Below are 12,307 nucleotides of genomic sequence, written 5' to 3' on the forward strand. Positions count from 1 at the left end.
GACAGCCTCCTGAACTTAACTAAGGAGACATGTGGAGCTTTTGAATGGATAATGCAGTATCACAACAACTGCACATGATCCAAAATGTGCTTACTGTATTGTGAAATATTACTGAGAAAGCTATGAGTGCCCTTTCCTCTTCTGATATACTTGTCCTGTTGTTATAAATCAGCATATCATTTATTCTCCACAGATCTCCAATAAATTCCTCTCGCCTCCTAAACTGACATATAAACTCTTTGCTGGTGGTGAAGATTCATGAAAACAGAAGAAACATTTTCAGATAGCAATCTGAATTCACAGCAGTAGAAACTTTATAAATCCAAATTTCATACTGAATAGATTTCCTTATTTTCATTTAATAAAGGCAGGCAAAATAAAAGAATGTTTGCAAAATAAACCCCAAATCTTCTGTGCAGTGACTTAATGTTGACAAAAGTCCCACACAATTCTAATAAAAAACCCCTGTTATTCATGTAAATTAAGACCCGAATAGGCCTAATCTGACATTTTGCACAAGAAGTTTAGAATTATCCCACTAGACGAAACATTGGGAACAGGATTTTGCTTTAAATGAACAGTAATCCTCACAAGAAAATGAAAAAAATTTCTCATTCCATTTTTGAGAAAGTCAGATTTCTTCAGAACACTGTATAAAATGATAAATCATAGAATAAAGCAACAGTTAACATTCTCGGCTTACTTAAATTCTGCTCCTAAAAAAACCCGCATACATGTGTGAGTAATCTCATCAATATAAACAAAGTCTTCATTGTCAATGCCGCTGTTGTGCAAAAATGTCTCAACTTCTGGCTGAGAGGCAGAATACATCAAAACTTTTCCTTTACAGTTACATCAGTTGATATCTATTGTGCAAGAAACCATCTTTCTTTTCACTTACACGCTGAGGAACAACACAGTACGCAAAACACCTGTACAGAAACCTGCACAGGCTGCAGGTTTAGCTTCAAATACTCAACCATCCTGCACTAAAAAAACCCACTTTTAACAGATAAAGCTAAAGTAATAATGGAGGCAATTTGGTAAGAAATCATAGAGTATTAAGAAATACTTCAGAAGGCAGCGAACACATTGACCTGAAAAATGCATTAGGCAAATGTTCATTTTTCTGGACAATAACGTGATGCGTGCTTGATGTTCGGCATCAACTGAAGCGACAAACTGACAATACCCTTTTGTCCTACATCTGAAAGCAATCAAACAGATCCAAGTCCTAGTTGACTAGTAAATTTGCAGGTGTTAATATCAAAACAGACTAACCTTTAGCCCTTCTACTTCGCTTTCCAACTGTTTAGAGTACTGTTCACTCCTCTCTCGCAATTTCCTGTCTTTGGATGCCTCAGCAGCTGCAGCTTCAGCTTGGACTTCCAGCTACAAAAGTACATACGTTTTTAATAGGCATGATTTTTCTATTTTTTTTTCAAAATCTACTGATGGTTTTCAAATTAAGAGATAAATCTTCAGCACTAAACTGGACACTTGAAACTCTTAGAAAACAAAATCGGTACTGTTTGAAACAACAATCAAAGAGTTAAAGATTTACAGACAAAGTTAAGAAATTACTTTGACAGAAAACCTTACATATAACTACTATGTCATAGATTCTAAACAGTCTTCTCACCACTTACTTCTTTTTTAAGTCTCTCTGTTCTGCGTAACTCTTGCCTTAAACTTTCTACTTTCTGCATCACCACTTCCATTTCTTCCTCCTTATCTCGGAGCTGGCGGGCAAGCTTTTGTTTTTGAGAGTGCAAGTCTGTCAGCCGCTCGTTCATCTCTGAGAACTCCTGCATTGCCAATTTCCGCTGGCTGTGTGCATCTTTCAGCTCTTTGGCTTGGGATTTTAATCTGTCACTAGACTCTGCCAGTTCCTACAGTTTAAAAAAAGAATTAAGTAATAAACCTAGAAAGCTGCAAGGCCAATTCTGTCTTTGGATGTGCATCTAACACCTTCTCCAGAGTGAAGAGAAACTACATATTAATTTCTTTTCGTGAATGCATCTAGGATACAGATTGTATGCCTCTATAAATTAAGAAAGAGGCCAGATTTTACACTACTAAAGTTCATCATAAACATAAACCAAGTTGGAATTTACTCCATTATTATAGGTTCAACATAAAGGTTTTCAAACACTTGCATTAAAATATAAAAATACACTTTCTTAATTAAAAGTGTCATTAGCATAGTTGTTCAAGAACTGCTTAAAGGAATAAAAAGAATAGTACTTATCTCAACTGCTAAACAATTAAAAAAAGGTTTTGCATTAATTGAATGGAAAGTTCTGCTCTACGAAAATTTCTATTTTAGAAGCTTTTGAAAACTGACCTGCAATGACAAGTACGATTTCCACACACTGTACCATAATATCAAGTATTACAGAAAGTTTCAGGTAACAAAACACTGTAATGATTAACACTAATATATGATAATTATTCTTTTTAAAGAATACACATGAAATAACAATGCTAGTGCTGAGATAATTCTACAGCACGAAACCTTCACAAAGCTTGCTATGTCCTAGATCTGTGCTACTACGCTATGAATGAGAGACCACAACAGTTTAAATGGTTTAATGATGTTCAGCCAAACCGAAGCAAAACAAAGAAGCAAGGAAAAGTCTGAAGATGAAGAGAAGAGCTGCAGGAAGAATTAATATTTGGCACTGTTGACATCTATACAAATTTAAAAGCATTTTCTAAGATTGTTAAAAAGAGGTCCTCATCACTACAAGTCGTTTTAGAAGAGAGATGATCTTTCTTGGACAAACTGGTACCTTTCAAGGTATTAAGAGCCTTAAGGGTTAAAAGAAACAGTGTTAAATACAGCTGGCACATCAACATTGAGTGTGGACTCTAAAATACTGGGCCAATATAATAATGATGAGTAACAGGTTAATGTATTTCACACCTGACTACAATTTCAACTTGATTTAACCATGAATACAAAAAAGAGCCATGAAAGACAACAGTATGTTATAAATAAGAAAACAAGGAATCGAGGAGACAGAGAAGAAGAAATAAAATCCGGTATTCTTTAACCGTAGTTATTTCAAATTACTTCTCAATCTTTGTATTTGGGCAATTTTTCACATCTCTCTTCTGGAAACACTTCTGTGACACAGCCCTAATACCATATTCTTAACGTTTTTTCCCCTGCAACAGTCTCATCCATACTTCAGATTAAATTAGTTGTCTGGAATAGTTCTTCTCTACTCTGTCTTCTAACCACTATCATTATCACCTTAATCTGAAACTATAAAACTTTCTCTGCAGCCACCAAGCAATTTGGATCATGGAGTTGTTTCACTATCTAGAAGCAGTCACCTAGGACCACCCAGCAGTCACACATACAACGCATTAAATAATTTCCTTGTCTTCAAAAAAGAGGCAGAAAGCAAAGTAGGTCACGCTACACATTTGTTGTCTGCTCATTAATTTTACACTTGAAAGTCATTTCAAGCAAAATGAACAAAAATAAAACAGTCTTTAGGGTTTAGAAGAGTTGCTGACAAAATGCTTTTACCTTATTAAGATCTTCCCTCTCTTGCTTCAGTGTTCTGACTTGTTTCTCAAAAGCCTTTATTTGTCTGGAAGCATCATCCAACTCTCGCCTTGCAGTGCTGGCCTCCTCAAGTTGCTGTTCTAGCTGACCAGAATCTAGAAAAAGCAGCAGACTTGTAAATATGTTAAAGAAAAAAACGTTATTCTAGAATAGCATCGCCTAGCTGCTTGAAGCCCCTTCAGTATTTATTCTGGTTTCCATTTATTTACAAAATAATGCAATTCTTATCTGGTTTAGAACAGGGAGTAAGTTGTTTCCACTGCCATTATCTGCTTTTAACACAACAGAATAAAAGGCCATAGATTGCTGCAAAACAACATAGAAAATGATAACAACTTGTCTTTTCGCATTACAATAATCCTGCACCATACATAATTCCATATGTATGCTTTAACATGACCTATACATTTGACTTTTATGCACTGTGATGTAATACACAATGCATCTTTTATTACACTGTAATTATAAACAGTCTCCCTCCTCCCCCCAGATTCCTCCAAAAAGAAACAGTAAAAGTAATGGGTCACTCAAGAGCTGGCAAGCGTTCTCCTGTTGATACACTTAAAACTAACTTCAGATGATTTTACTTATTTCTAGTGTGAAAACCACTTATGTTTATGTGATCTGCTTTATTACTACTATAAATACAGGAAAACTATTACAGCCAGTTTCTTACCAACTGTCAGTTGCACAGTGAAAGTACGTTTCTAAGGCACAGCTAAATAATGTCGTATCAATACGCCCAAGTGCTACAACATGAAAAGTTTTAGATCCATAAAATATGACAACTGAAAATTTCTAGCTAGACGGTGTGCTTTTCCTCTCCTAGTCCTTCACTTAAAAACATTAATTTAAAGCAAGACATATAGATAGACAGGTTAATTCTCAGCTCTACAAAACCATTGGACATTTTGCCTTTGATTTCAGCTGCAGCAGGTTTTCAGACCATACGTATTTACCCACAGAACAGGAACCCATCCATAATCTAAATAAGAGCCTTTTACTACATTTTCATAAACACAACCCTAAGAGACTGGCTCTTGGAGAAATCAAACATAAAAATACACACATTTCTAAGAGTTGTAATTTATGAAACACAAGAAATTTATAAGCAAATGAATACCATTAGCTTATATCCAGACAAATATTCACTATTGTTTTAATTCATTGACTCTTGTTTAAAAATCTAAAAGAATGCATTTAAGTCAGAGATGTAGCTCAAAGCCAGAAATTATTAACTGCCTCTCTTATGCAGTCTACTCTGAAGTCACCAGCAAAAAGAAAGTTTACATATGGCTCTGCAGAGCCAAGATAAATCTCTCTTCCGTGCATGAACTACTTTGTTCCACAGCTCTGGTTTTTTCTTCGATCGTTGCCCTTTACATATTTGGCAATATGAAAGATTCCTCAAAGTTTTCTCCTATGTAACTTAGCGAACAAAAATTGTAACTCTGACCTCAAAAATTGAAAGCATATGCTAGCTTGTCATTTCCTGGAAAACTAGATAGACAAGAAAAATGTATTTTTCCAAGGTCCCCCTAGTGACACTCCTGAATTTGACACAATTTCATGTTGATTTTTTATTATCTTTTTAAGCAGGTGTTTACTCTTACAGCTCCAGAATAGGCAGTAAAACAGGTTAAAGAATATAATCAAAAGCTAGTTGTGACGTAGGTGTAGTCAATGCTAATTCTCCATCTAATCACCCTAGTTGTTGCTAACATTTCAGCTAATATATGCAAACACTCACTGTAGGATGAGTGTTTTAATTGCCTAAGAAACAAGCCCAAAGTGTAAAGTTCAGTTCTGCACCTGAACTGAACATTCTTTAAAGTTCATCAGATATAGATTTGGAAATTTAAATATTTTAAAGACCACCCAGAGAACTTGGAACTAGCTCCCCTAAATTTGGATGCATTCAGACATGATCATCATTAGGTTTGTGCCTGTGTTCTGTCACTAATTTAGTTCTAATATCTATCTCACAAAAAACCCTTGATAAAATCCAGCAAAATACAACATTCTCTTTTTCCAATTTTATCAAATTAGCTTGTATTCGTTACAACTCAAGGCACAAATGAGTGTCTTCTAACTAATGGCTGTAATTAGTCTAATTTGATGACCAGACAAGGCATTCAAGTATATACTGGGAAAGTTATGTGGTGACTGAGGATGGATTAGACAACTCTATGTCTTTCTCATTTGATCATAATATTCACTTCCAATCCAAAAACCAAAAGCACATATTGTATCTAGGAATAAATATACAAATACGTGTGTGGCATGAAGCAGAAAATCCTTAACAGATACTAAGGGAAAACCTTCTCAATATTAACTGACTTCTTTTAAATACGAAAAGAGATATCAGTTGTGTTGGGGAACATTCCTACATCTTTTTTTTCACTGCCAAAGGAAAAGAGTAGTACCTGCAGCAATGAACTAAAATCTAAGTTGCAGCTCAATAGTCAAGAATAAAACACAATTTAAAGCTGATCCTGATGGTTTTCTATGAAGGGCTGGTCCCATTCAAAAGCTGTTTTTGTAGATGTTGCTTTCCAATGGTCCCAAAGAGCCAAAACCAGATCTGATGATTTTCTCATCATGTTGTCTTTCTTCTCATTACAGCAGCAAGTGGAGGGACATTTGGCTGGAGAGAAACTTCACAAAAACCTTTGTCCTGACACAGCGCCAGCATGGCATCGCTCAAACCAGAGTGATCCTCCCTGAGCTAGTTAAGCCATGTTCACATCCAAAAATAATGGTTATGGTACAATGCAGAACTGCTGCATCATACCAGAGCAGATGTCCAACTGTGTATCTGTAACAGACTATTTCAGACTACACAATTGTAACAGCATATAATCTATGTGCTGTAGTCTGCATTTCACTCATAGCATGCCTCTGGCCCCATAATGTAGCAGCAGAGTCTAAACACACCAACTAAAACGTCTGGAAGTTAAGTTCAAGTTATTCTTTCTGTGGGTGTCACTGCTGGCATTCCTGACACTTTCAGGAACTGAATAAACTCTTTTCACAAACATAAACCAGAACAAATCTTTTCTGTAGTTTCCTCCAACCTTTCTTGCTGTATTTTTTCCCTTGCCACAGGTAAGATATGGACATATAATGGAGATCCATCTACTGCTGCTTGTGCCTCATTTTTCTCTCACATAAAATGAAGACATTTTCCTATTCAGATTTTCGTGACGAAAATCAGATTTGTCCTCCCTGTTTCTATGGTTCTAGTCCTGAAACCTAACAGTCTCTATCAATCGTGCTAATTTTCCTAAATAAAAAAACATACTTCCTTTCCTTCTCTTTCAAGATGTCTCTGCTCTCAAGATCCTATTTTGAAGAAACCATTACGGAGCAGGATAGCAGAAGTGCTATACTATATATCACTATGAGAGAAAATTTCCTTTATCTTAATTCAGAGCACCAAGACTATTGAATATCAGTATTAGTAGCTAGCCTTTAAAGTCAGCTAAACGGACAGCAAACTGTTTCATAAACAGCTATGTTCAACATGGTGGTGTAATAGTAGTTCTCCCTCTGGAAGTTCTTAAAACATGAATTGCCGGAATCTGAGAGAGAAAGGCTGGAAAAAATGGATTTGAATATATGGAATTTCTTTGAATCTTTGCCTAAATGTCTCCAGTAGCCTCTGTAAAGACACAGGATACTGGGCTAAGTACGTCTTTGCTTTTTGACTAGTTTGGGAGTTCTAAAGAAAGGCAGTATAACATTAATTAAAGAAATTCAGCTCTTTATCTGCACAGATGTCAAAAACATTTTTCAAACTTGAAGTACTGAGACACTTGATAGCCAAATTTTTAGTTATCATAAAATTTTCATGAACTCTCAGAAGCAAAGGAATCAAACAGAAAGGAAATATACGTTCAGTTTTGTAAGAAATGATAGCTCATTGACACCAGAGCTGAGAAGTGGTTCCTCCCCCTCTCATTTCCCTTTCCTCACATGCTCCTATTCCCACCTTCTGCTGATTCATCAGATTATGAGTTGGTTAAATTCTCTACATCTAGGTAGTTCTTTCCTTGTTTAACTGAGCAAATTAAACTCAAGAGAGAGTCCAGGGCATGCACAGAGAGAGGAGGGGCCACACAGCTGTGAGCAGGACCCTTTTTGATGGCAGAGTTTTGTTTGGTCAGTTCTGCTGCTCATGGAACTGCAGCCTCAATAAGCCCACGGTGTCCTCATGGAAAACACCCTTCACTGCTCCCTGCCACTTGGAAAACTCAGTATCACTGCAGTTTCATGGACACAGCCCACCTCCCAGAAAACTCGTGCCTTTCTAAAAGTACTGTTCCAAGAAAATACTCAGAAAACAACTTCTCCAGCTTGAAGTAGCTTTTACTCCACATCCAGTTAAGTGTGCTACGCAACAGCACACTATAAACCTCTGTGGTTTCAAAGAAAATATAACTGAAATTGTGATCGCATCTCACAAATTTGGCCCTTCCAAGCGAAATTCAACAGAAAATGAGATAATGAAAAACATCAATTGATGCTTAAATTATAACAAATCATCCTTCCATCAAATATTTTTAAGACTATTAAAACTGCTAGGCTAAAGTCTTCACCTCTCATGTCTACTCACAAAAACAAGAAACACCTTCCTTCCTTCCAGTTTGCTGCCTACGTACCTGCACACCAGAGTGCAGAGATGTAAAAAGGAGGGAATGTAAGGTATGCTACAGTGACTACGACTTCTGGAAGGACTGTAGTGACTTCTGATACTGTCAAAAATAAACAAACCAGTGCTCCATCTGCTCTTGCAGTACACATTGCAGGACAACGGAAAAAGAGAAAAAAAAATAAAATAAAAAAGGTCGTACTAAGGAAATTGGTCATGGTTTCACAGATTCTCAGGCAGAGCCTGATTCACATCCACGTAAATTAGTAGCAACACAGTTTAAAACTAGTGGAACTTTACCACTAATAGCAGAAGTCATTGAAATCTTCCTTATAACTGGAATTACTGAAGTACTGAATATTAAGTTGAATTTGTAAAAAATGTTGAGCTATCAATGAAGAGCAAAGGGTAAAATAAGAAGCAGAAATAGACTGGAAGACTCTTTTAGAAATCAAAGTAAAACTAATACTACATTATGAGTAAAAATCTTGACAAAATATTATTTCCTGTTACAATTTTTACATTCATATTTATAACATACCTGTTACCTGTTTCTTCAACTTTTCAATTTCTTCTTTCAAACTTTTAATTTCTAAATCTTTGCTTGCTGTTATTGGGCCATCCACCGTTGAATACTGCAGAGCCTGGACTGTCTGGGTGGACTCTAGAAAAAGATGGAAGAGAGAGGTATAAATTATATGTCTGACATCTGAGGAGGTTAAAAAGACATCACTGATAAATTAAGACATGCCAAAAAGCCCTTCCACTGAGTATTCTACAATTTGCAATTTCCCACTACTAAGTGCCAATTTTTCAGTAATTGTCAGATGCACAAATTAAGTTATTAGAGGTTTTAAGAATGAAATCTTTATGTCATAGTAACCAAGGCATGGTGTGAAGAAAGTTAGCATGTAATAAGAGGTTGCATACATGGGATATTTCAGGCATAAAGAGCAACAGAAGTTTAATTTGTCAACGTAAATAATGAAGAGAATTCTCTTCTGCAAGAAAGCATTCCAGGAGGTATATTTATTTTTCTCCACAGTATAAACCATAACCTCAAAAAGCTGCAAGCTAATCTAAGTCAAAAAGTGAATGATTTATTTTGTTTTAATGACTGTACCTTGCAGTTTTCTACTAAGTTCAAGCTTTTCCTGTTCTAGGCGTCTTATTCTCCTCTCATAAGCTTCTGTTGCTAAACTATCCTCCAAAGTTCTTTGAATGCTGGCATCAAGATCCATGGAGGGTGGTCCAGCTGTCAGTCTTAGACAGCTGCGGTCTGAAAGCACACTGGGGGAAAAAAATTAAACAGTATTGGATTCTACAAAAGGTAATGTTTATAATCATAATTCAAAAATTATATCAACCAATAAACACTTGTTAAAATTGTTAATTACTATGTAATTTATTATACGGTCAAATAATACCTTGTTAGTATGTGCTTATTAAAAATTGAAATAATTTTCACCTAGCATGACTGATCTCCTCAATGCATTTTTTGTTACATGAAAGTGAACGAACTTCTGATTAAAAATTATCATTATGGACAGTCTACATTAGCCAGATAGCAAAAAATCCCCATCTAAGATTACAATAACAGTTTATTTTAAAGTAATGAATCAAGTTTCTCAAATGTTTTAAAGACAACAACCACAACAAATGGTGTGAAATTATCACATGACAACTAGGGCACGCATACATCAGAAACGCTGTGGCCCCGATTCTCTGGATGCTGATGTACACATACTACTACTAACTTATGCAAATAATCCTTTTGAAGTCTACAGGACATGTCACATAACCAGCACTAAGCACATGTGTTTGCAGAAACACAGGCCTGGTTTTTCAATGGTTGTAAACATTCTTTATTTATTTGTTGTTATAAATGATCAAGGATTGTACATGGATTTCCTTGTTGCGTTTAATTTAGCAGTTGAGATGACCATGACAAATACCAGATAACTACCAAATATTGATAAAAGTAATTTCTAAAAAATTTCCATTCAGACTTAGGAGAGTGTCAAAGCAGTAGAAATAAACCTGTTTTTAAAGTCTAATAAGCAAAGTTCTCTCTGGGTCCCACACATCTGGTCTTAACTTTTGTCATATGGAGTTAACTTCATACATTGTCTGAAAACCACCTTTCTCAACAAAACTCCTCTGACCACAGGTGCTGACCTTTAAATTAATGTAAATTTTACCTGCAGAGAGCTTACTCTTTTAGACAGATAGAGATTTAGATTATGGCCTAGTAATTTCCCCTAATAAGCCACATTCTTTGGTATGTTTGCAGTTGTTTTCCGAGACAGAAACTTAAGATAGTATGAAACTATCCTACAGACAACTTTGGAACTCTTAACTTACCAGCTACTTGTATATGTGAAACCCACAAACGGTAAATGATGGCCAGAAAATGCAGTGTGTGATGGTGGAGGCATTGTTTCCTAGAAAAATAACAGGACAGTTGAGTAAATAATATCCTACTGGACTTCAAAGAAAAAGATTTTTGAGTTTAACTATATGCAAAGTGTTAGTGATAACATCATATTAACTATATTCACCGGTATCCTTATTATCTACAGCCCAAATATGAAACAGCATCACTTAAATCTATTTATGATACATGCAATACACAAAAATACAGCATGCTGGCATAAAAACGCTTTTCTAATTAAATAGGCTATCATTGGAGGAAAGCAGAATATCACACATATTACAAGCAAATTTATTCCTTCTTTTTTCCAAGAAGCTCTTAGCACAAAGAGTATCACCTTTTATTCCATCCTACACTCCTCACTACTATTTAGTCAGCAGGGCTTCCTGCCTGTAGATTTACCAGCCCCACTTCTGAGTGCACTATCTCTGTTTGGAGAGAACAACAGCCAGACATGTACTAGAAAGAAGTAATACAACAGGGTTTTCAAACCCCATTAGTGCTTCGACCATTTCTTCCTTCATTGCCTCTTCTTCCTACTACAAACCAAGACAAGTCTTTGAGCTTCTCCCCAGGCTAAAATAACTCCGTTGCTATGTTATTTGAACCATTTTAAGTTCTAATAATCTTAAATATTGTTAAAAGTTTCCTGTTTAACCCCAACATGTAAGGTTTATGTTGCTATCCTAGAGATGGCCTTAATAGCCATCAAAAGAAACTTCCTAAGATGAAGATTATCACACTGAAAGTCCTAAAAGGTTCCAAATTTTACGAAAAGGTAATATAACGATTTTTTTACATCAGAACCTTGACCTTTTAGTAGGCAAAAATCTTCATATTGAAAAAGAGTTCCCAGAATAAAAAGCAACACCAATGACATGGCTCGATTCTGCAAGTATCTCAAGGCTAAATTGGAAACTAAGGACAAGAAGATCAAATTACAAAGCCTTAAACTTTCCGGTAACTGATAATAAAAATTTCAATCATAACACAAGACAGTTAGGAAAATTAAAATTCTTTACTTCTCCTTTATATTTTATTTTCATATTTCATAGATTCAAGTTTCAAAACTGTCTTTACGGATAACTTTTAAAGAGATCAAATGCATAATTGTGTGATTTTAACAGTCTATATGACAGTTTCCAGTTACCACACTGGTAACAATGTTGGTTCTAAAATATTGTCTCTATTGATGACAATGTAAGATCCTGTAAAAGAATTTCTTTCTTTGTTGATTCTTTGGCAGAAATCAAACGACTTCTTTCCTGCTATTTATGTGAATTCAACTGTATTACCATACTGACCAAATTATAGCTGAATTTATGCCTATCATGCCTATCAGCAAAGCTACTGAACCAAACAGTTAAAGGTTAAAAACCTGGCGAACTCAGGCTGCCTAACAACACTGCCCTTTGTGTTTATGTGTATACTTTTAGCATACTGTTTGAATTTCATTATTACATATATATAATTTTTCCATGGGACCACAGTCTCATTCCAAGTTCAGGGAGAACAATAACAATCATGGCTTTTCAACATTGCCTTTTATCTTCAGCACTGGGCATTCCTCATTTGCTGTATGCCATTCAAACCTTGCAAAGAATTTAAAGGAAAAAAAAAAGTCTCACGGGCTTAT

The 12,307-nt window shown here is 35.6% G+C and overlaps 1 protein-coding gene across 6 annotated transcripts in view; it reads right to left on the minus strand.

Moving 5' to 3' along the window:
• CDC42BPA (CDC42 binding protein kinase alpha) overlaps positions 1 to 12,307 on the minus strand; it is a 190,946-nt gene that overhangs the window by 65,160 nt on the left and 113,479 nt on the right. For all 6 annotated transcript variants that reach the window (XM_086629900.1, XM_086629894.1, XM_086629880.1 and 3 more), the window contains exons 9-14: positions 10,602 to 10,681; positions 9,361 to 9,527; positions 8,779 to 8,901; positions 3,545 to 3,678; positions 1,650 to 1,892; positions 1,282 to 1,392 (exon numbers count right to left, since the gene is read on the minus strand). In XM_086629900.1, coding sequence (XP_086486026.1) covers positions 1,282 to 1,392; positions 1,650 to 1,892; positions 3,545 to 3,678; positions 8,779 to 8,901; positions 9,361 to 9,527; positions 10,602 to 10,681 — 858 coding nt within the window. The remainder of the gene's footprint in view (positions 1 to 1,281; positions 1,393 to 1,649; positions 1,893 to 3,544; positions 3,679 to 8,778; positions 8,902 to 9,360; positions 9,528 to 10,601; positions 10,682 to 12,307) is intronic.

Source organism: Tauraco erythrolophus, chromosome 2 (genome assembly GCF_009769465.1).
Source record: "Tauraco erythrolophus isolate bTauEry1 chromosome 2, bTauEry1.pri, whole genome shotgun sequence".
Classification (NCBI taxonomy): Eukaryota; Metazoa; Chordata; class Aves; order Musophagiformes; family Musophagidae; genus Tauraco; species Tauraco erythrolophus.